The 25,369-nt window shown below is 32.7% G+C and overlaps 3 protein-coding genes across 4 annotated transcripts; 1 reads left to right on the forward strand and 2 right to left on the reverse strand.

The window, feature by feature from the left end:
- Positions 1-9,602: 9,602 nt before the first annotated feature.
- On the forward strand, positions 9,603-12,469 carry LOC132600306 (uncharacterized). The gene is made up of 5 exons (XM_060313371.1): positions 9,603-9,663; positions 9,957-10,497; positions 10,656-11,206; positions 11,292-11,902; positions 12,035-12,469. The coding sequence occupies exons 1-5, from the start codon at positions 9,603-9,605 to the stop codon at positions 12,467-12,469; spliced, it is 2,199 nt and encodes a 732-aa protein (XP_060169354.1).
- Positions 12,470-13,623: 1,154 nt separating this feature from the next.
- LOC132599461 (uncharacterized) lies at positions 13,624-19,547 on the reverse strand. Of its 2 annotated transcripts, XM_060312835.1 has the most exons (10): positions 17,507-19,547; positions 17,224-17,380; positions 17,092-17,124; positions 16,884-16,994; positions 16,364-16,790; positions 15,810-15,902; positions 15,175-15,544; positions 14,983-15,106; positions 14,103-14,635; positions 13,624-14,004 (listed from the first exon to the last, which is right to left on the reverse strand). In XM_060312835.1, exons 1-9 carry the CDS (start codon positions 17,515-17,517, stop codon positions 14,120-14,122), a joined length of 1,842 nt encoding a protein of 613 aa, XP_060168818.1. In that variant the 5' UTR covers positions 17,518-19,547; the 3' UTR covers positions 13,624-14,004; positions 14,103-14,119. The 2 variants fall into 2 exon arrangements, with proteins under 2 accessions (XP_060168818.1, XP_060168819.1); XM_060312836.1 differs by lacking the exon at positions 15,810-15,902.
- A 2,972-nt stretch (positions 19,548-22,519) lies between these two features.
- LOC132600307 (pentatricopeptide repeat-containing protein ELI1, chloroplastic-like) lies at positions 22,520-24,055 on the reverse strand. The gene is made up of 2 exons (XM_060313373.1): positions 23,887-24,055; positions 22,520-23,034 (listed from the first exon to the last, which is right to left on the reverse strand). The coding sequence occupies exons 1-2, from the start codon at positions 24,053-24,055 to the stop codon at positions 22,520-22,522; spliced, it is 684 nt and encodes a 227-aa protein (XP_060169356.1).
- Between the last annotated feature and the right edge of the window lie 1,314 nt (positions 24,056-25,369).

The raw sequence follows: 25,369 nt of genomic DNA on the forward strand, positions 1-25,369 counted from the left end.
ATACAAGTCTGAACATACCACTTGGTTTGCTTAAACTTGCGTAGGACTATGAGGCATTCAACAACCATGGATGGGGCCGGGAAAGCTTCAAGTTGACTGTTGACTATTTATCGAAAGAGCTTAAGCCAACAGTGAAGACAGTCAATTTATATGGCTTCCCTTGGGCTTTCATGGTAAAGCATTTGCATGTCAATTTCTTGTACTTTTTGTATTTATATCATTATTCTGATTTTGATGGTATCTTGTTTTCTAGGCTTGGGCATTTGAAGCCATTCCTCACCTCCGACAACAAGTGAAGGACTACCCTTCAGAAGTGTCTTTTCCAAGAATGCTTAGATGGCTGACTGCAAAGAGCAACACAAGATTGAGTGTTGATCTTTTTAACCCTCCTTTGGAAGAGGTAAGCTTTAAGACATATATATAGAATAAACTTGGTCATCTGTTGGATAATGTCCAACAAGTATGACACCTGTTGCAACAAGTTACTAATATGTTGGACAATGTCCAACAAGTATGACACCTGTTGCAACAACCTAGTTATCTATTGCATTTCATGATTTAGGACCATTTTAATATATCTACTTTTTTGTTGTAGGTTGTGCACCCGTGGCTTGTCCCGACAGTACGGGAGTTGGAGATGCCATTCCTTGCTTCCTTTGAGCCATTACAATCTGTTCCTGATAAAATGATTGAGGGGATGAAATTAGAATTGGCTGGAGTGACAACCATCAAAAGGGAATCAGTTGTGGTAGATGTTGGTGGTGGTGGTGTTATTGCTGGTGGTCAACTTGCTGTTGATGACGTTGCGGCAGAAATTGCCGGTGAAAAAATAATAGATGATGATGTTGATTTTGGTAGACAAACTTCAATTGGTGGTGTTGTTGGTGGACAAACTCCAATTGGTGGTGATGTCGGTGGACAAACTCCAATTGATGGAGATGTTAGTTGTGATAGATTTTCCTTTGTTGGTGCCGACACATCGAAATGTGCTTGTGAATGCACCTATTGCAAGCAGCGAATGGATGATTTGATAAATAATGTTGAGGAGTTGGTGAAGGTACAAAAATACACAAATTCTGCTTTACAGAGTTTGTTATCCAAGAAGGGTGTCAATCCATCCAAGAAGCTGACCTCACCCTATACTCCTATTCGCATTCGCAAGAAGGGAAAAGCAATTTCCAAGGCACTTGCCGATGCTCAAAAAATGAAAAAGCTTGAAAAATTCGTCAATGCCAAGAAGAGCAAGGGTTCGATGTATTCATTGCATGAATTTAAGGCCGATGACTTTAGGATAATGACAAGCATGGACGCTTGGTGGCTGGCTAGTGTAAGTTTGAAAACAACAATTATTTTTGTTGAAACAAGTCTTATTTTGGTTGTATTAGTTGCAACAAGTTATATATTTGCTGCAACGAGTGGACCACTTGTTGCAACAAGTATTGGTCTTGTTGCAACAACTCTCCTAGTTGTTGGAGATTGTTTACAACAGTTGGGTCTATTTCCCCAACTGATGTAAGCAAACTCCAACAACTAGGTGAGTTGTTGCAACAAGTGTGCACTTGTTGCAACAACTCACTTAGTTGTTTAGGTGACTGACATTCCTTATACTTTTAATGCAGTATGTTGATGAAATTATGCTCTTAATGTGTGTGAGGCAAAGCACTTTCACTGAGCACTATGCTTCCACAGATATAATCTTGGATCTCAACTTCTACAATATCATGCTCAAGCGATACACAAAGTTGTCGGATGAGAGCACACAACCGGAAGCTATTCCATTCAATCAAATGCTTGATAATTTTATATGGGATGATGATGCTATCGCTTACTGTAGAGGTAGTGCACCAGCCAAAGGTGGTCATGAGTGGGTTGGTGCCAAAAGGGTGCTTACTATCATGAACATAAATGTCAGACAGTTTGTCACCCTCGAATTCATAATTGAGGAGGGGGTGATAAATGTTTATGACTGCAACGTCCCAAAAATCCAAGAGGATGAGTTCTTCATCCACATCCAGCCAGTCATTGAATTATGGCCGAAACTACTGAAGCAGAATGGCATGTTTGAACGCTTGCCTGAAAAGCTGCTCAACGACGCTTGGAAATTTGTGTTGAAGGAAAATCTCCCCCGCAATGAAACTGCAATGGCATGCAGATCGTATTCACTTGCTTTTATTGAGCATTTGCTTACTGACACTAACATGATGAAGCCTGAGACTCTATTGTGCGACAACTCAGTGGCGAGGATGCAGTGGCGGTGGGCAGTGGGTGTGATAGATAAAGTTTTGGAGCCTTGAGCTGGTTGTTTAACAAATTACTACTTGAACAATTTTTTTTTATCCTTGTTATTATTTATGAATGTTGTTGCAACAAATGCAACAGATAGTACAGTTGTTAACAAAGTTGCAAAAAATTACTAATCTACTAATCTGTTTATAAAAGTTGCCTAAATGATTGGAACAGGTCATAGTTGTTGAAGAAGTTACTAATCCGTTCCAAACAAGTAACTAATCTTTTTAAAAAAGTTACTAATCTGTTGCATTAGATAATACATTTGTGAAAGAAGTTGCAACAAATTACGAATATGTTTCAACAAGTTAGTAATCCGTTCCAACAAGTAACTAATCTGCTGAACAAGTTACTAATATGTTGCAACAGATCATACTGTTGTCACACCCCTTTTTTGCGCCCCGCGCGCAGGTACGCGCAGGTTTTTATTATTAAAGGATTTTTCCATTTGAAGTGACGGTTTTGAAAAAAGATTATTTTATTTACAGAGTCGCCACTTGGAATTGAGTTTTGGTGTTCCAAGCCACCTTATGAATCCCTAATCAAAAGGAAATGACTCTTTTGTTATGGTCCGCGAAAACAGAAGACCGGGTAAGGAATTCTATTGACCGGGGAGAAGGTGTTAGGCATTCCCCGAGTCCCGTGGTTCTAGCACGGTCGCTTTATCAACTTATACTTAGCTTAAACTAATCTTTGGACATATTATGTATCTGAGCCTTGATTTATTCGTACTTTTATTTATTGAACTTTTTACTGGTTTTAACTCGGATGCGTAACCGCATTCCGGATCTTTTAAGCGCCTCAAATAAGATGCATAACTGCATTCTTACTCGAAACAAAATTAATTATTAAAACAAATTTAGCCGAGGTGCGTAACCGCATCCTTGAGTTATAAAAAAATGTCTTGAAATAAGATGCGTAACCGCATTCTTAATCGAAACAAACGTCTTAAAACGTGCCTAAAGTTCGTCTAGCGTTAAAGGCCATTATTTGTCTCTAAAATCTGAGACTTAAAATTATTTGGTTATTATTAATTCGCTTTTAGTCATTTTTTACTCTTCGACAACGGATTTTAGATAAATTCGCAATCCATCTCGCTCCTTTACAATTAGTTTTTCCACTCTTTATTTCATACCTGACAACGGGGTTTGAAATGATTCGTACCCCATTTCTCTCATGTCAAAATTAATTAATTAATCGGTGCCTTAAAGGATAGGCCACAATTATTTCTTAAAATCTATTAGGCAGCCGAACGGTAACCCGATAAGTTATCAAACATTATCTCAGAGACGTTAATGAGTAATAAAACTAAAACGGAAATGTAACAACAAAATCACAATATTTGGCATCCTAAATAAAGCGGCAATAATGAAAGGATACTAACAGAAGCATATTTTCTCTTTTTATTCTTTTCAAAGAAACAGAGACTTTAACTATCAAAATTAAAAGGAAGGTTCGTCATGCAACTCCAGTGGACAATAAGAGTAAGAAATAAAAATATTAGAAAAATAAGTTAGTATATATTCCTACTAAAAAAAACGTGTCATTTGTTAGGTAATAAAAGAAAAACCAGTAAAGAAGTGCACTTTCTTTCTTCAAACGAATTTTAACAAACCAAAACCCACAGTGATAAATTTAACCCATACATGTTTATCCACTCGTTTTCATTAAATTGAAACCCCATTAACTTACACTCACATAATTCTAAATAGAATTAAAAGGGACTTCGAATTACGTTCTTAGGGGAGTAATAATTCAAGATTGCTTCCTTTTCCTAATAGTTATTTTACCCATTTTTCTAATTATGGAAATACACTCATTTGAAACCAGACAAAGCAGCGAATCTTAAAATAAACGAAAGACTTAAATAAAATCAAAAGGTTAACAGTGCGGTCAACTTAAACAGAATACCCAAGATAAATATGCTAATAACACGTATTGATATAACTATTTAAAAAAACAAAATATCATTCATGCTTCAATATATTACACAAAGCAGAAAAATCAAATTCCACGTGTTAATCATGAACAAGATAAAGAATGGACCTTTAAAAGCTTTCAATAAATCTGAAACCACAAGTTTGGACCGGAAACCTCGATTCTGCAACCTTGCCGAAAATGGTGGTTTTGATGGTGTGTTTGTGAGCTGATTTTAATGGTGTTAAAGGTGAGTGTTTAGACAGTGGTTTAACGATGGTATGAGTTTTTTGAGGTGGTGGGTATTTCCGGTGAAGAAATGAAGATGGTGACTTTTTCGGTGAAAAAAAAATGAAGAAGACGACTAATTTTTTTCTTGTTTTCTGTCCGTTTTTCTTTTTCTCTCTGTTCTAAGTTGGTGGTTCAATGGTTTAGGAGGATATGATAGTTTTTTGTAAAAAGGATAAAAAAAAAAACGGAGAAGATGAAGATTATGATGGCTACCCCTTTTTTCTGGTGTTAAAACTAGAGATGTTTTCTCTGTCCCCCCCCCCCCCCCCCCCCCAAGAAAGTTGCGGCTGATGTCTATTTGTAGGAGTAATCATCCGTTAAGAGCATTAGCCAGCTGTCTATTGATATATTCCATGCACTATGCTAACTAACTCACACACCACTATTCTCCCCTATCACGTGTTCTGCCCCTCTTTCTTTCTTAGGTTTGTTATAAAGTTTTGTCATTTTGTGATGAGGTGTATAATCCTATTTGCTTCTTTTTTTTAAATGTAAAATATATATATATATATATATATATATATATATATATATATATATATATTTAATAACGATTTCTAGATAAAAAAAAATAAGGTTAAAACAAATGACTGGCTAAGCAAAATTAAAACCTATAAAACATATTTTTGTAATTTTCTTTCTTTAAAACGCAAAACTTATACTCTAAAAATAGCAAATATTTTTTTTTCGCAAATAAGCCTACTAAAAATGAAATTGTAGTTAAAATCCAAGATTAGACTAAAAAGAAAAATTAATCAAAGACAATGAACACATCCCGAGAGGGTCAAAAATTACGTGTCTACAACTGTCGTGGAAAGAAGTTGAACCAAATTACTAATTTGTGCCAACAAGTTACTAATCCGTTCCAACTTCCAACAAGTAAATAATCTGCTGAAACAAGTTACTAATCTGTTGCAACATATCATACAGTTGTGGAAAGACGTTGCAACAAATTAATAATCTATTCCAACAAGTTACTAATCCGTTCCAAAAAGTAAGTAATCTGCTGAAACAAGTTACTAATCTGTTGCAACAGATCATACAGTTGTGGAAAGAAGTTGCAACAAATTACTAAAAATTGCTTAAGTATAATATTGATCAATAAATATAATTGATTTTCCATTGTTTATCACTAAATGTGGGTGAATCCCATGAATTCACTTCAATGATCACTCCATTTAGTGCGTATTAGACTTAGTTGATCATCTATCCTGACCCAAAACATCATGAAATTGCTTAAGTATATATATTAATCAATAACTATGATTGATTTCCATTGTTTATCACTAAATGTGGGTGAATCCTATCAATTCACTCCAATGATCACTCCATTTAGTGCATATTGGACTTAGTTGATCATCTATCCTGACTCAAAACACCATGAAATTGCTTAAGTATATATATATTAGTGAATAACTATGATTGATTTCCATTGTTTATCACTAAATGTGGGTGAATCCCATCAATTCACTCCAATGATCACTCCATTTAGTGCGTATTGGACTTAGTTGATCATCTATCCTGGCCTAAAACACTATGAAATTGCTTAAGTATATATATTGATCAATAATATGATTGATTTCCATTGTTTATCACTAAATGTGGGTGAATCCCATGAATTCACTCCAATGATCACTCCATTTATTGCATATTGGACTTAGTTGATCATCTATCCTGACCCAAAACACCATGGAATTGCTTAAGTATATATATTAATCAATAACTATGATTGATTTCCATTGTTTATCACTAAATGTGGGTGATATGCATTGTTTATCACTAAATGTGGCTGATTCCCTTTATTGATCACTAAATGTGAGTGAATCAAGTAGTATCTGTTGCAACAGATGTAGTATCTGTTGGAGCAAGTTTAGTATCTGTTGCAGCAAGTGTAGTATTTGTTGCAGCAAACTGAGTAAGTTGCTGAACAAGTCCTTACTCTTGCTGGATAAGACGCAACAAGTTACCCATTTTCTGTAACAAGTCACTCCACTTGTTTGATTTTCATTGTTTATCAGTAAATGTGGCTGATATGCATTGTTTATCACTAAATGTGGCTGATTCCCTTTATTGATCACTAAATGTGGGTGAATCAAGTAGTATCTGTTGCAACAGATGTAGTATCTATTGGAGCAAGTTTAGTATCTGTTGCAGCAAGTGTAGTATCTGTTGCAGCAAACTGAGTAAGTTGTTGAACAAGTCCTTACTCTTGTTGGATAAGACGCAACAAGTTACCCATTTTCTGTAACAAGTCACTCCACTTGTTTGATTTCCATTGTTTATCACTAAATGTGGGTGATATGCATTGTTTATCACTAAATGTGGCTGATTCCCTTTATTGATCACTAAATGTGGGTGAATCAAGTAGTATCTGTTGCAACAGATGTAGTATCTGTTGGAGCAAATTTAGTATCTGTTGCAGCAAGTGTAGTATCTGTTGCAGCAAATTGAGTAAGTTGCTGAACAAGTCCTTACTCTTGCTGGATAAGACGCAACAAGTTACCCATTTTCTGTAACAAGTCACTCTACTTGTTTGATTTTCATTGTTTATCACTAAATAAAAATTTCAGCTTACGTGTCAATTTTTAAGAATAAAAAAATAAAAAACGGATTTTTCTTTTAAAAAAAATTATTTTTAAAACCCGTTTTAAAAAAAAAAACTGAAAACGCGAATTAAAAAACTGAATTTTCTTTAAAAAAATAAATTTAAAACCCTTTTAAAAAAAAAATTTGAAAATTTGATTTTTTTTAAAACCCATATGTTTTAAAAAAAAAAAACTGAAAACATGATTTTTTTTTTAAATATGGAAAAATGGATTTGTTAAAAATATGGAAAGCTTGATTTTTTTTTTTTTTAAATGTCTTAAAATATCTTGATTTTCATGATTTCATTTTCTTAGGACACTTTTATTTTTCAAATAAAATCTGGAAAAATTGTTTTTCTTGTCAAATTTTGAAAAAAAAAACTGATTTTTTATAAAATTTTGAAAAAATTAATTATTTTTTTAAAATGTGAAAAACTAGATTTATATTCATATTTTAAGAAAATACGAATTTTTAAGAAAAAAAATTAAGTTTTCCCCTTTTTTATGTTTCTCACTCTCTCAAAGAGAGTGAAACACACTCTCCTTGCCACGTCAACCTGAAGGGGGTAAAATATTACGATTTAAAATAGTTTAGGGGGGTGATAGGATCAAAAATTAGGTAAGGTGTGTCGTAGCAAAAACGCTACTAGATGAGGGGGTAATGATGCCTTATCCCTAATTAAGACTTGAGTCACTCCACTTGTTAGAAAAAACCCAACATATAACTTAGTTGCATCTGCTTAAAAACTCCGATTTTTTGTAATATGTTCAACGACTTACTAGTTGCTGCTACAAGTCCTGTTACTTGTTCGATAAAACCCAACAAGGTACAGAGTTGTTGCAACAAACTCATTACTTGTTGGAAACTGTACAACAATTTATTAACAAGAATATTTACATTAGTGATTTGAACACGAACAACATATCATATAAACCAAGTTCATAACCACCAAGAATATAACTTACCATGTTAAGAAATAATAACATTAAAATGTCATAAAGATCCAACAGATAACTATTATTACAACACAATGCAATCTACAACTATGGAGCATTTCGGCTTGGACATGTTTTTTTGTGGCCAACTGTTTTGCATAAGGAGCATTTGTTTTTCCGCATAGCCCTCTTTGTCCACCTTCTTCCGTGTTTGTTAGAACTTAAAATCTTCACATCTCTTGGCCACCACTTGCACTTCAGATGTTCACATCTAAAGCAATACACACTTCGCGAATTGAATGACATTCCTTTATAAAAACATGTTTCGTCATCTTGAACATGGCTGGACTGTGACGATTGTGCAGCACACGGTGTATTACTCGCAAGTTCGGGTATAGGGATCGGCTCACCCCCACTTCCGTGGGGCTTCGCACTTCTATTATCTGGAATATCTATATCCACCCCTCCAATTTATCATTTAATACATCTTGTTGGTCTTGAGCTAAATTATGGTTCTCGATCGGGCTTCCAACCACGTATACCCTTAAAATGGGCCTAGCTACATCTTTCAAATAAGTACGCAAACGACTCTGATCGGTTATCTTAAAAGGCAAGATCCTCTGGTTTTCAAAAGAGCTATGCATGTAAGTGATGACAAGGTCTTTCGGTTCACAAGTTAATTCACAATCGTTAATGATTAAGTTCACAAAATCATCAAACTCAACATCTCTTGGGACAGTCATCGCTATCGTCTCTAACATGTGACTACCCTTCCATCGCCAAATATATCGATTGTTCACCTCGATCCATTCACCATGGCAATCAACACCTGTTATTATTAAGTCCTCCATTAATGGTGCCTGAAGATATTTTGTTTTAAGAAAATCAGTCATGACCAGCGCAAGTCAAAGGCCACTTAAATTTATGATTAAGTTCATAGTTGAGTGGTTTTGTTCTTGTAATTTTGGACCCAAATTAGTTAACTTAATCACAACTTTGAGAGGCCTTTGAGCTTGGATGTTCAAAGTTGTCACAACTAGTAATTACAATGCTTGAATGTCAAGTGTTGAAATTACTCTAGGTGACAGCTTTGACCACCCCAAGCCCAAAGGCCACTTAAATTTATGATTAAGTTCATAGTTGAGTGGTTTTTTCCTGTAATTTTGGACCCAAATTAGTTAACTTAATCACAACTTTAAATGACTTTTTGGAAGAAATAACTGACTTGTTGCAACAAGTAGGCAACTAATACCAATACTTTCAGGTTTGCAAAAAATAAGATTAGAAAACTTACTAACCCTATACAAAATAACTAATACGGTAAAAGAAGGGAATATACGGTACATGAATCCCCAAAGATCACGGTGTAACCGATTAGAATCCTACTCCCCGTAATTTCTCTCCCCTGTTTTTTCTCTCCCATGTTTTTTCTCCCAGATTTCAGCAATCCACGAAAATTAAAGTAGAAACCATATTTTCACCATCACAATTGAAGATTCTTGAAGATTCATTTAACTGTAGTTGAGATTGCAGAATTCATACAACATTCAAATTCAAAGTTCCGGAGAAATAATTTCGTATGTTTCAATGGCGGATGAGACAACTCATTCAATAATGGTACAACACAATGGAAGATGGGACGCATCAGGTGTTCATATGTTAATGCCTAGTTTCTTATAAAAAAAATTTCATGTCATTTATTTTTAAATTTTTTTGCCGTTTAAAACCATATAATATGTATAGTTGTGTATACAATATGTATGAATGATGAATCTAAACTGTATATATTTGATTATGTAATGTGTCGGTAGTGTGTATGATGAATCTAAAATGTATATATTTGATTATGTAATGTGTCGTTAGTGTGTATGCACTTTGTATTATATTTGTATCATAATCGCGGTTCGTATAATGTGTTTTTTGTTTTAATTTTTTTGACAGGTAGATACATAAATTTTGAAGTTGAAGGAATATTATACGATTCCAAATCAAAGTTTAGTGGTTTGGTCACTGTGATTGCTGCTCAACTAGGAATAGATACAACAATTCAAGGATTGGAGATTAAATACATTGTTAGTGACAAATGCCCGCCAATGACCATACACAACGATATGGGTGTCCATGTATATTTAGATCAAAAAAAGGAAAACAAAAACTTCTTCAGTAAGTATCCTTTATGCATAACATTGAGGGATGTAGCTTTGGATTTAATTGAAATCCAAGACGATGGAGGTAGCAGTTCAAATTCTATAAAATTCATACCTTCACACAATGGAAAAACTGATCAGTTGAATGCCATAGTTCCCAGTGTTGATTTTGTGGCTGTGGAATGTGAACGAAATGGAATTATAAGCGACAATCGATATGAATTTGTTGCTGAAAAACAGATTTATAAGGATAAGGAAACAATTGTTGCAGTTATGAAGAACTACGCCTTTTCGAAACGATTCCAATTTCGGGTTAGAAGATCTAGTTCTAAAAGGTATGAAAATTAATGTTTTTTCAATATGTTGAATACTATGTAAGATATAACTTTTAAACAATCCTTTCAATTATTTATGATTTGGATTGTTGTATGTTATATGTATGAAAACAGTATATAAAATCTGTTTCTGATGTTTTTCTTTCTTCCAACAATAGCTATTGTCTTGAGTGCCCTGCGGACGATTGCCCTTGGAGTTTTAAATCGTCAACTTTGAATGATTCAGGGCTTTTCAAAATTAGATCATTTTGTGAACAACATTCATGCTCATTAAAAGAAAGGATTTATTCAAGACGTCAAGCAACTACAACGGTTGTTGGAATTATGATAATGGATAAGTATGAAGATCCAAAAAGAGTATACACACCAAAGGATACAACAACAGATATGAGAAAACAGCATGGTTTAATAATGACTTACATGCAAGCTTATAGAGCCAAGGAAAAGGCATTAAACATGTTGCGAGGGGATCCAACTGAATCATACAATAAGTTACCGAGCTACTTTTACATCCTGGAAAAGACTTATCCGGGCTTAGTTGTTAGTTTGGAAAAAACAGCAGAAGACCGTTTCTTGTATGCATTTGTAGCATTGGAACCTTGTATTAGAGGATGGGAGTATTTTAGGCCTATAGTAGTTGTTGACGGCACCCATCTAAAATCAACTTATGAAGGAACTATGCTAATAGCAAGCACACTACATCCTGGAGGTATGTAAAAAAATTTAAAATTTTATGCTTAAATTTCACTTATAAATCACCGTATTGATTGCATATATTTTTTATACAAAAACAGGTAGTATACTGCCATTAGCATATGCAATAGTTGATTCAGAGAACGATGCATCTTGGACATGGTTCTTTGAGAGATTTAGGATAGCTTTTGGTGAAAGGGAGAATATGTGCATTGTATCAGATAGACATGATAGTATATGGAAAACTTCTGCATTAGTATATCCCGGGCTGACTCATTATGCATGTATTTGGCATTTGTGGAATAATTTACTTAAGAAATGCAGGGGAAATAAAGAACAGGTCAGGAAACTATACTTTGCATTAACTAAGGCATACACTCTTCAAGAATTTAGTGAACTCATGGGAAGGTTGGACACAATAGATAAGAAGTTGGGTGTATACTTATTTGATAGTGGGTATCATAAATGGTCTCGGGTACATGCAACAGTGAAGAGAACATGGACGTTGACTTCAAACATTGCTGAATCTATAAACAACAGCATTGTCAAAGCTAGAGAATTTCCAATCTGTAAGTTAATGGATTACATGAGACAATTGATTGAAACTTGGAATGAAAAACACAGTGAAGAAGGGAGAAATACATTCACTGATCTTACTAATGAGTACAATAAAGCTTATGAGGATAACAAGGAATTATCACACCGTATGACTGTAAGTTTTTAAACTGTATGATAAGGTACCATTTATGTTGTATGTATTTATGTTGTATGTTGTATGTATTTATGTTGTATGTTTTTTGTTAAATTTCTGAATTTAAATTGTGATCCAACTTTTTTATGGTAGGTAAGGGCTTCCACTGAATTCCTACATACAGTGACAGATGGTATGAAGAGATTTAGTGTGTGTCTTCGAAGTAAGATTTGTAGTTGTGGAAGGTTTCAACTTGATGAGATACCATGTGGACATGCTTTGGCTGCTATAACGTACAGGCACCAACATGGAGAGGACTACTGCTCTGCCTACTACAGCAATAAAAATTTCAAAGATACATATGCCATACCAGTGGAACCTCTTCCATGCGAAAGTACATGGGAGATACCATTTGATGTGTTAGAACAAATTGTTTTACCACCAAATTCTAAAAGACCTCCAGGGAGACCATCGTTGAAGAGAATGAAACCGTTTTATGAGGTGAAATTTAAGAGGGCAAAAATGACATGTAGCAAGTGTGGCATAGAGGGGCACAACAAGAAGACATGTAGCAATGTGACCAAATGAAATCAAATTCCATATAGCCAAATTTTTTTATTTTTTTACATTCACTGTTAGTAGACATCATTACTTTATAAATTCTAAATTTATTTTGACGCAACATTGTCTATTAAATTGGCTAGCAAGAATTTATTTTTATTTCATGGCTGGATTTTTTTTTTGGCATATTTAATGCATCAAAACTTTAGTTGTTTAGTTTGACTGTAAAATTTGTATCAAACCGTTGAAATATCATGGCATTCTATTTAACTACTGAATATTGACTAAAACGCTTAGTTGATTAGTGTATCAATATTGTATAGATAATGTATCAATAGCTTTAGTTGGTATTAGTTTAGTTGTTTAGTGTATCAATATTGTATAGATAATGTATCACATAACGTGTTTCATATAAAAAGGAAGAGTTATGTTAGTGAATGACCACAATTCTTGTTAGTGTATCAATAATGTGTAAATAATATATGCACCATACATTATAAATGACCGTATGTAAATTGTATCATTAAAGTAAACATTATTGTATAAATAATGTATGAAAGTGTTATGTTAGTGCATGATCAAAATTCTTGTTAGTGTATCAATAATGTTTAAAAAATATATGCACCATACACTATAAATTACCGTATATAAATTGTATTATTAATGTATACATTATTGTATAAATAATGTATGGAACATTATGTATGGAAATCATATATTTTAGTGTATCGTCATTGTATAAATAACGTATGAAACACAAAAAATTTCATATCTTTTTAATGTATCAATATAGTATAAATAATGTATGCAACATATATATATTTATCTAACACGTTTCATGATGTATTAAATCTTATATGTTTAGTGTATCAATAATTTATAAAAATTAAGATGGAAGAATTTTAATTGTATACTATATCATTATCGTATAAACAATGTATGAAATATGTATGGATATTGTACATTTTATGTGTTAGAAGTACAAATTTGTTTGATCATTGAATTTAATATAGTTTATATACTTCATGTGAAAACATGTGTATATTATAGATACTGTATATTTTGTGTATTAGAAAACAAATATGGTGGAACATTGATTTCAAATTATGAACTGTATTAACAGAACTACATTGGTAAACATATTAAAACTAATGATATAAGGTGTAAGAATAATAAAAGCATCATATTAATCAAACTTAATTAACCAACAAAATCAGTCAACTACTTAGGCCAACATCAACAAAAATCATCTTTCTTAAACCAACAAACTAATAACTAGTCATTAATTCTAAGAATTCTAAACTTTTCGTTTCAGTCTCGGCAATTTCTCCCTTTCAGGTACTAATTCCTTGCAAATTTTTGGACCACCAAATCTGCTGGTAACATTTCCTGTTACTTCACTCTCACTAATAGCTCCATCAGCCTGCTTTTTTCTTGCATAATCACACAGCAGTGCACCATACCTCCGACGATGAAGAGCGGCATCAAAATCTTCTTCTGAAATTTCAAATACACCTTGGCTGATATATTCAGCAAATGCACATGTGTATAACCCACAATCACTGTAAATAATCACAAACATAAAAAAACAGTTAATATTTAATATGTATGAACACCATTATAATATGTTAAAAATAATATATAAAGTAGAGATACATACTTAGACTCCGGATGTTGTTATGGCAAATGCTCCACAAAGACATATTCAAAAGGATCATCAAAGCTCTTCCCAACATATGCTGGTTCCGTTATCCAGTTTATGTCATTTCTTTTCCCATAAAATCCAGTACAATTGAAAAAGAGAGGTATCATGGTGGCCAGCCTTTCAACAACTTCTCGAATTGAATTAGTATGCATAGCCCCAGCCGGGAATGAATCATATACATAGAAACACCTTCTTTTAATACATAAAACAACTAACACCCAATGGTATTCTTCGCTTATATTGACTGGGATGAGCACATTATCAACTGTATCCCAAGAATTATTTGCAATCAATTTAAACCCACGAATAATTTTTGCCACATTATGCTTAGCAGTAATAAAACGCTTATCATTTTTGTATTCCTTGTACTGCTTGTGGATAGCCTCAACCCACTTTATGAAAAAACAATCTGTTGTTGTGTATCTCACTGGGTTATTTGGACCATACTTTGCTTTTTTCCTCAAGTAATACATAACGACATCAACATGCTAGAAAAAAAATGTCAATTAAAATATAAGTAAAATGGTAAAGAATTTCTGTTATTAAGTATTCAGTTTAACAGTCATATATCAGTTTTTATAATATGCATACTGATATGCACATTTCATACACAGATGGATATCTCCAAACAACATTCCACACAAAATTCATACATTTAAACGCCAGATTATATAATCCACATAGCACTTGTGTCAACAATGGCCACACACATATCCTAATGCCATCTCAACATAAACTACCAATCTTGCGACACCCATAAATTAAGCTTGAAAGAATTTTTCATACAGCAACAACAAAATTAAATAAACAAATAAAAAGTCTGGAGACAGCATACCGAGTCTTCCCACGCTTTCCCAATTTGAATGACATTGTAGAACCACTCCATTTTGTCAACTTTCTTAACTCCCAAATCATAAGGATTAACAATCTTGTTGTCCTTTAAAGTGTATGCTGAAATTCTGGAATGCAAAAAGCCATAAATGTTTGCAAGAAAATTAGTTAAATAAATAAAATATTTTATACATACCTGTTCTTCCGTTTAGAGACTTTAGCATATACCCAAGATGTAAATTCATTGAGCAGTGCATCATCAACTTCTAATCCATTGTTATTTACAAAAGGATGTTTTATGTTGAAATATAAAGGTGATTTACCCACGCTGCTGCCAGCTGAACTAAAACCAACATACGGAGATGATTTGTATTTTCCAGTCTTTCTGAGTCTTGGCTGTTGTTCAGGAGTGTCATTGTTAGAATAGTAACTGTTTTCAATCGCAACAATCTGGGTCTCGCTATATGCAGGCAATTCAATGTCATCAAGGGTAGGGGTTTTGGAGACAAAATTGCACAAACTACCCATTTTATCAATTCCAACAACCACATCATCTAAAGAAGTATCTGCAAAATTCAAATTTCAGAAAATTTAATACAATATATTTCATAAATCTATAAAAACAGTATGAAACTAACATTGTTAGCATCTCTATCATGCACATAAAGTTCATGATTCAGACAATTCACAAGTCAAGCATGAATGTACATGAAAGTTATCATGTAGTATTAACACATAAACTATCAGATATATACATGAAAGTAAATGGAAAGCTATTGCATAAAACCCTCTGTCAAACAAATACATTTCAATGAAAAGTGAAGTCCTTACCTAAATTAGGAACATGTTCAGTATGAATCATTGAGGCTTGTTGATGAAATAGACAATTATCACCAGCTCCATCAAATCCATCATGCACACCAACTACATTTTGCATAAGTAGTTATGTCCAGAAGTTAAATGCTGAATTGACAATTAAATACTTTTTTTGCAACAATTTTTATACATTTTTCTAAATGGATTTATGGGTGAGAAATATGATACCTACTAATATAACTAACACCAAATGGACTACACTCGAAAGATTCAGCTAAAACTCTATTTAGAACATACATAATACAAAGTAATTTTAGTTGTCATGTAATTAATTAAAAGAGCCTAGAGAAATGATGCCAACTTATTCTCTACTAAATAGAAGCTATGTTAGAACACTTTACATATAGTTTTCATATATGATTTTTGAGATGTACGTATGGCAGATTCTAATTCTATCAAGCAAAAGAATGACCTTGAATCTATGTTAGAACATTTTACATATAGTTTTCATATATGATTTTTGAGATGTACGTATGGAAGATTCTAATTCTATCAAGCAAAAGAATGACCTTGAATCTTCAATTCTTCTTGTTCATGTAGACTCTTCAATGCTTCTACATCATCTTGATCATTATCACATGCTTCACCAATCCCAGCATGCATACTAGTTACACGTTTCATACAAAAATATGAATGATATAAAAGTTTTAAAAATATTAACTGAAAAAAATTACATACACATTTTGAACCATCTATGATATATCTATTTAAGGATGTGAAATATGGACATAAATATAATTTACCAGAAATTAAAAGCTTACTATGTGTCTTCAAATATACTGCAGCTTGACCAGATATTGGCACACTTCCATCAAGCCCACCAACCGCACCCTTAGCCGCTTGTTCATCAACCTCAGCTTGTATGTCATGATACTTGTCATTGTGGTCACCACTATAAATTCTTTTTCCATCTACAACCTTCACACCTCCAGTACCCTATATATTAATGAATGTTGTATTAATTTAAAATTGAATTAATAATATAGAGGAAATCCATCAAAGTTTTATTTTATTTTTTTTAAAAAAAACCTCATATTCATTATTTTCCGTCTGCCTGCCATGTAAAGACTTGATCTCTGTGAGTATGTCCAATATTGATTGATCCAACTGTTGCTTCAACTGTTTAAAATCATCCTCTACCTGAAATAAGCAGTAAACAATAAACTTATTATCATTTGTTTATTTCAATAGAAAAAATAATAATGAACTTTATAATCCATTAATATCCAACAAATACCTTCTTCTGAAATAGTTTCAAATCTTCACGAACCTATAAAAAGTAAAATTTATGAGCCATATATGTGTTAACCGACTCATAATCATTCCATACCTTTTAAAAAAGATTAAAAATAGTGAATTCGATACCTACATTTACAACCTCATTCTTCAATTCCTCAAACAAAGAACCATGTACAAATGGTGTATCACTTGTAGTAGTACGTGGTCGTGGCAGATCGTGGCAGATCTGGTAACTCAGTGAGAAGTGACAATTCATCGTTTGCTGGTGTGATGTTGGAAAAAACCACCTAACAAAACAAAAAATTACACGTGTATTCATACAGGTTAGCAAGTCTAATAAAACAAACAGAATTGAACCCGTATTAAAAGTGATTGAAAAATAAATTCATGATGTTGAAAGTGTTCTTGTTTACCTGATTCCCATAAGTTTTGAACATCCCCCTCTTCAGATAGTCAAAGTACAATATATCTTGGGATGTTTGCCAATTAAGAATACGAGGAATGTAGTTTCGAATACGAGTAGCAACAAAAGGATCAACCTTCGAGCAACATTCATAAAACCAAACCTGCAAAGCAAGTGGAAAGCCCCCAACCCTATAATACGATGGATCACCACTCAATTGGTGACGAACAAAAGCAAGTGTTTCGTTAAAACAATTGTTTCCCCACGGATAGTTCCTATATTCACCACTCTCAACTAAGTCAAAGTGCAGCCTAGATACATAAGATTTGGAAGGCTCAGTTGAGAATAGGAGTATGCTAATAAAATACAAAATGGACATTTTTAACAGATCATCATCACACACACAAATGCTTCATTCATAAAAACTTATCAACTCACTCCTGAGTACCCTTTGTTGATTGGAAAAGTAACTATCCATTAACCTATTTGGTGAATTATGGTCCGGAACAAATTCACTCGGCATGCCGCATTTCAAACCACCAATAATGGCAAACTCTCTTATGCCAAAAAAGAGCTCTTCTCCATTCAACTTGATGATAAACATATCATCTCTATCATTATCAGTCTCCGCATACATCAAGCTGCGAATGAGTTGTGGGTGAACCTTGATATTCGGTAAATCAAGAAAATGACCAAATGGGGTCTCCCTAAACATCTGCAATTGCTTCTTAGACTTTAATCGCAACTTTATATGCTCAATAGCTTTGATGTTGGTGTAAGTACAAAATCTGGTTTGAACCTTCTTTACCAAAATATATAATAAATAACAAATTACTAAACAAAATCAAAACTAATAGAAAATCTAATACACTGAAAAGGTCTTAAATGTGTACAACACAACAGTGAATGTATTTTAAATGTGTATGACAAGAATATGTATTACCACAAGAGAACAAATACTGAAAATATATAAAAATTATGTTTGTTATATATGGCTCAAGTATATATACAACAAAAATACCTAAATTATACAACATTGATACACAAATAATAAAAACCAAGTTTAAAAATGAAACATACCATTTACTAAACACAATTCATACCAATTATTTTGCCCACAAACAACAATTAAAGTATATGTATTTTAGGCTTAGTACCGTATATGTATTATAAGCTTATAACAGTGAATGTATTATTGGTGTATAAAAAGTGTATGTATTAACTGCAGATGAACAATCAACTCAAAAAATATAACAAAATTATATCTACCATATATGGCTCAGGTTTATATACAATAAAAATACATAAAAATATAACATTCATACACCAATAATAAACCCAGAAATAAACATGATACATACCATTTTCTATCCAAAATTCATACCAGTTAATTTGAACATAAACAACAATTAAAGTAATAAATACTTGCTTTTTACCTTCAATTTCGGTTTTGCACGGTTTCTCTTTGATGTTTGACCTTTTTTAACATCTTTTTGTAAAACACTATGAAACTCATTTTCTTTCTTCGGATTGGATGTTTTACCACTGTCAACCTTCTTTTTCTTAGAAGAAGGAGAAGCAAATTCATTTTCAAAATCTGAATCAGAACCAATTTCGTTTGACATTCCAAGCGAAATTTCTTTCCCCTTCCGTTTGCCTTTGCTTCGTGTAACCATTTTTTGTTGAACAGCCTTGGGGGTAACAATATGTTGTTTTCCATTTTTCTTAACAGGAGATTGAGTGAATGCATGCAGATCGAAAGATGGATCCGGACCAATCTTCGGGCTAGAAGAAGCAAAAAGCCGATTGATTTTAGGGGTTGGAGTCCCCATTCGAAGCTTTTACCAGAAATTCAAACAAGAAAGTCGGATAAGCAAAATAAAAACAATGTTGAGTTGTATAAGATTTGATAACATCAAAGAAACAACGAAAATAGTGTATAATTTTACATCTAGAAGTTGAAATCGATATTTACTAGGAAACAAAATGGAATTTTGATATTTTTAAGTTTTTTTTAAAAACAGTATAAAATGGAAGAGAGGGAGTTTGAGAGGGAGTTTGTGAGAGAAAGAGAGAGACAAAAAAGACCTTTTTGATAAATGTGAAAACTGATCGGATGAGAGAGAATAATTTTTTGATAAGTGTAAAAACTGATCGTATCTTCCAATAAAGTCAAAATCCTTAAATGCAGATTCTTTCCTTCTTAAAAGCCTAAAATTAAGGCACTACACATTAAACCATAATCTGGTATATGAAGTAATTAAAATTGTATATTTTGTAAATAAGGAAAAGTATTAATATAATTTATAATATTTAACTTCAAGTGGTATTAATATGTGATTTTCCCGAGTAATAATCTCTACTTGAATTCGCATTTTAAGGATAAAAGCCCAATGAACAGAAATGCCATTTTTTTGCGCGGATTGTCCTTCTTTTGGGGTGGTTTTTATTTTTTGGCCCTCAAATCGGTGGTATTTAATATTTGGCCTTCGCTTAACACCCAGAAGTCCTGGGTTCGAACTCAGGCTCAGTCAACAAAAAAAATCGCAAGTCATAAGTTAGATTGGCAGGGCAGGAATTGGGATTTGCAAGACATAAGTTGGGTCGCCTTGCGAATTTTTTGCCTTAAGGCATAAGTTGGGTTGCGATTTTTTTTTTTAATCTTTGACTGAGCGGGGGCTCAAACTTGGAAGCAAAAAACTTGTAGCGAAGGACAAAAATTAAAGACCACTGATTTGAGGGACAAAAAGTAAAGACCACCCCCAGCGAAAGACAATCCTACAAATTGCCCCAGGAATGCTTGACCAACCAAGGCCCTAAAGAAACAATGGGCTACGCACCTGAACTACCCCAACCCCAATTGCTTCAAATGGAAGAAATTTTATATTAGAAAACGTAAAAACATGTAAAGGGAAAAAAAAAAAAAAAAGCGAGAGAACATATTAGCATCTATAACTGATTTTTCTATGTAATACTAATTGATACGATCTCGTTGGTAAGTGCTACAAGATCTCGTGTATTAAAACTTATGATTATGAACCCGAATCTGGAATCCGTTAGTATAAAACATTTCATTTCCAGGTAAAATCCTATCCAATCATCTAGTACCTTCCTTCCAACTTCCACAAAAATAAAAGGGAAAATAACCCTCTATGATTATTTAGGAAGAATAATTACCCGAAATAGTTCACGTCTGTAAAATTACTCGAAATGGCCCAATTTTTACCCCTCACTTCAAAAGCCTATTTTATATTTGTACCCTCACTAAAATTGAAAAAATGTTGTATATTATTGTATACACTTGAATTTTCTTAGATATAAACACCTCTTATACATTATTATACACTCTATACATTATTATATACTTTTATACAAGAATGATACATTGTCTACTGCAGATGTATAAAGTTGTATGTTGTTGTATAGTGTTGTATATTGTGAAAAAGTGACTATGCGGGGTGTAATTTAAAAATATGGTTACGCAAATGTAATTTTGTATGTTAGATTGTACATTATTTAAAATTTCCCCCTTATTTGGAGTTTATATATATATATATATATATATATTTCCTCGTGATCATCTACAAGAGAATTAAGAAAAATCCCAAAGCCTCAATCGAAAATTTTAAAACTATTATATATTCTTCTTCTAATCCTTTCTTTCAGCCGACAAAAAAAGAAAAAAAATGAAAGAAAGGAAGAACCTTTTCTCATCAACTTTATTCGACTTTCAAGTTCATCTCTTCATTTATTGCATATTCGAAAAAGTCAAATGATGTTTGTCCAAGTTATTGAATTATTAGTACTACATATTTCCTATGCATGGGGTCTTGCTATGGAATTCGTTCAACATTTCATTCAAAATATGCAAATTGGAAAATAAAATGATTTGGTGTATACCAAAAGTCCAAAAGTATTGAATTCAATGATATTATGGGTATTGAATTTCTTCATATCATCTGGTTGAACCTGGGTCGTATATTACTTTATTATTATTATTATTATTATAGCCCAACAAGTTTTGGGAAATTTACGTCATCTGCTCATGCTAGTTCACATTCTGTATACCTTCATGTCAGCAATATACTTTAAATTGTATACAACATATTGCAATAATATATTTCAACTGCATACGGGGTAGTTTCTATATTCATCACTGGTGAAATAAAATTTCAGTGATTGCTTTTCCAAATTTGTCACTTGTTTGGAATATTTACTATACCTTTTTCGTCTTACTCTCAGTTTCAATTTCTCCGTACTACTTCTAAGCCACTTAAATCTACTTTGGTGGAAATATTTTTGATCTAGTGCAATGAACTTGAATATCGTGTATCCTCTATTACATATACTCTTAAACACTGTTTGATTAGCATATGCAACTTTGCCGTTTATTTTGAACTAATGAACTAATCAATGTTAAGTCCGATGACAATATTATTCTTGTCGTATCATCAATAGGAGCTGAATACCATGCAAGATCAAATATGTGAAACTTACATAAACAGCTACCTTTTAATAGCTTCTAACAATTTATAGCTATTTTTTCTATATTTACAAATCGTAGCTAATTTTTGTTGTATTTAGTTGTATTTCGCGTTTTTGAAATATAGGGAAATACAAAATTTGGGAGAGTTCGCATTTTTGAAATACACTGAAATACAAAATCTGGCAGAGTAAAAATAGGTTGTATTTATGGAATAGATTCTCTTCTTTCATTTTAAATGGTAAGTCAAATTAAATCAACCATGTATGACGCATAACTGTTGAAGTTCCATAACAACCCACGTTTCTCTCTCCAAATTACTCAATTCCAAACTTTTAGAAATACTTCCAAATACAAAAAAATATACACTGAAATACAATGAAATATGGTTGATTGTTTAAGAAATATAAAATTGTAGTATGTGTATGTACAATGGAATACAATGAAATATATCAGAAACTGTTTCATAAATTAGAAATACATTGAAATACAACGAAATATACTGAAATATATTTCCCAAGATTTTTCATTTCACTATTTCTAACCACCATCAATCATAGCTGTCCAACCAACATTATCCTTGGTAGAAACAAGACGAAATTCATCCATTGCCTTATTCACCAACCCATGATCAAGATAACATGATATCATAACAGTAGAGGCAACAATATATCTTTGAGACATTTCATCAAACACCTTCTTCGCATCATTATATCTCTGAGTGTCATACTTACTTGAAAAGATTGTAACTTGAGCATATGCATATCTTAACGAGAAGGAAAAAAAAAATATTAACAGGATTTGCAGGGCCTCAACTTCAATAGCTTCCTTAAATAACTCAATAGCTTCCTTAAACTTCCCAAAATCAATATAACCCGTCATTATCGCGGTCCAAGAAACAACATTCTTCTCAAGAATATCATCAAACACTTGGTGTGCATCCTCTAAAAACCCACACTTTGCATAAAAACAAACCAACCCAGTATTCACGAAAACATCATTATCAAATTCACATTTCATCACAATCACATGAGTCTTAACACCAGTAATAAAATCTGATAATCTCGCACAAGATTTCAACAAAAATGGAAATGTAAAATTATTCGGCAAAAAGTAGGGTGATGTAAATGCGACTCAAATCTGGCATCACCGACGGCAAGAGCAGCCTTAGTTGCGGTGGCGCTAAGGAGATGTCGGAGCCAAGGCGGCAGTGAGGGGAAAGGGAAAGAGGAGAGAGAATTTTTTTAGGATCTGGAGAAGATAATAAATGTGTAGTGAGGGAGAATAAATTGGTACATATATTTCAAAAGTTATTGGATTAGTTATGAAATGTAATTTTGAAAAAATAAAGCTACAAAAATTAAATAAAAAAATAATGCAGTTATTATTTATAAATAAGTCTTACAGGTAGCTATGACAAGTAAAAATTCCATCAAATATAGAATAAGGGCAAATCACCTTTATAAATGTTGGGAGGCCCACATGTCCATGTCATTCGGTTGAAAAATGTTGTTGGGTTGGATCCACTAATGAGGAGTGTTAATTAGGGCCTGTTTGTCCATAGATATCAAAAAAATTTTTTTTTTTTTGGGAATTTTGGAGTTGAAGTTAGAGTTGTGTTTGGTCATAATTTTTGAAATTATAGTTTTTGTTGAAATGTAATTGTAAAAAAGTGAATTTTTTTGAAAAACAAGTTTTTTTTTTTTGTTTTTGGAATTCCGGAATACAACTTCAAGTTGTATTCGAAATTCTTATGGCCAAACGCTGAAAAGTGAAAAAAATGAATAATTCTTACGGTCAAACGCCCACTTAGTCTATTAGTTTGTCTTCCTTCTAATTAACGTTACTTATGATATATGAATACACTATCATTGGTATTTGAAAAGACACAATTGGTTGAAGTAGACGCATCCTTGATGGGTCATGAATCTTCTTGCTTCTTCTCTCAGCAGCAATTTTAGCAGATTCTCCTGCAATTGGAAGTTGTTGTTGTGAAAATCTCAAAGAGAAACTAGGACCATCATAAACATGAGAACTACCTCGAGTATTCCTGCTTGGAGTATCTCTTTCCGCCATTAAAATGGAGAATTAGATCTTGTTTTAAACACTCTAACAATGGCTGAAAACAGAAAAAAATGGAATGAAAAGAAACAAAGAAAACGATGAAATATAAGAATAAATATAGAGAAATACAACAAAGAAAGTAAAAAAATTCTAATAAATTATCAAAATTCGTTACCTACACTGTGTGGGTAACGATTAAGGAAGATGGAATCGTGCTAATAATGATGATAGATAATGGGCGTATAATACAGTTGAAGATATTGAAGATGGGAGAGAAATTAATTTGAAAATAGAAGAGATTGGGAGTTATTGGGGAACATGGGCCGTAAGTTTAGGGGAAATACAGAGACGCTTGTAGATCAGTTACAACTGGTAATTTTAAAATTAATTTAAGGTATTAAAAATAAATAAAATAAAAGGTAGCTATTATTAATAAATAAGTCTTAGAGGTAGTTATGTCCAGTAAATTTTCCTTATTATTATTATTATTATTATTATAGCCCAACAAGTTTTGGGAAATTTACGTCGTCTGCTCATGCTAGTTCACATTCTGTATACCTTCATGTCAGCAATATACTTTAAATTGTATACAACATATTGCAATAATATATTTCAACTGCATACGGGGTAGTTTCTATATTCATCACTGGTGAAATAAAATTTCAGTGATTGATTTTCCAAATTTGTCACTTGTTTGGAATATTTACCATACCTTTTTCGTCTTACTCTCAGTTTCAATTTCTCCGTACTACTTCTAAGCCACTTAAATCTACTTTGGTGGAAATATTTTAGATCTAGTGCAATGAACTTGAATATCGTATATCCTCTATTACATATATTCTTAAACACTGTTTGATTAGCATATGCAACTTTGCCGTTTATTTTGAACTAATGAACTAATCAATGTTAAGTCCGATGACAATATTATTCTTGTCGTATCATCAATGGGAGCTGAATACCATGCAAGATCAAATATAGAATAAGAGCAAATCACCTTTATAAATGTTGGGAGGCCCACATGTCCATGTCATTCGGTTGAAAAATGTTGTTGGGTTGGATCCACTAATGAGGAGTGTTAATTAGGGCTTGTTTGTCTATAGATACTTAAAAAAAAAATAATCATTTTTTTTGGAAATTTGGAGTTGGAGTTGGAGTTGGAGTTGTGTTTGACAATAATTTTTGAAATTATAGTTTTTGTTGAAATGTAGTTGTAAAAAAGTGAAAAAAGTGAATTTTTTTGAAAAACAAGTTTTTTTTTTTGTTTTCGGAATTCCGGAATACAACTTCAAGTTGTATTCGAAATTCTTATGGCCAAACGCTGAAAAG

This window comes from Lycium barbarum, chromosome 6 (assembly GCF_019175385.1).
Source record: "Lycium barbarum isolate Lr01 chromosome 6, ASM1917538v2, whole genome shotgun sequence".
Lineage (NCBI taxonomy): Eukaryota > Viridiplantae > Streptophyta > Magnoliopsida > Solanales > Solanaceae > Lycium > Lycium barbarum.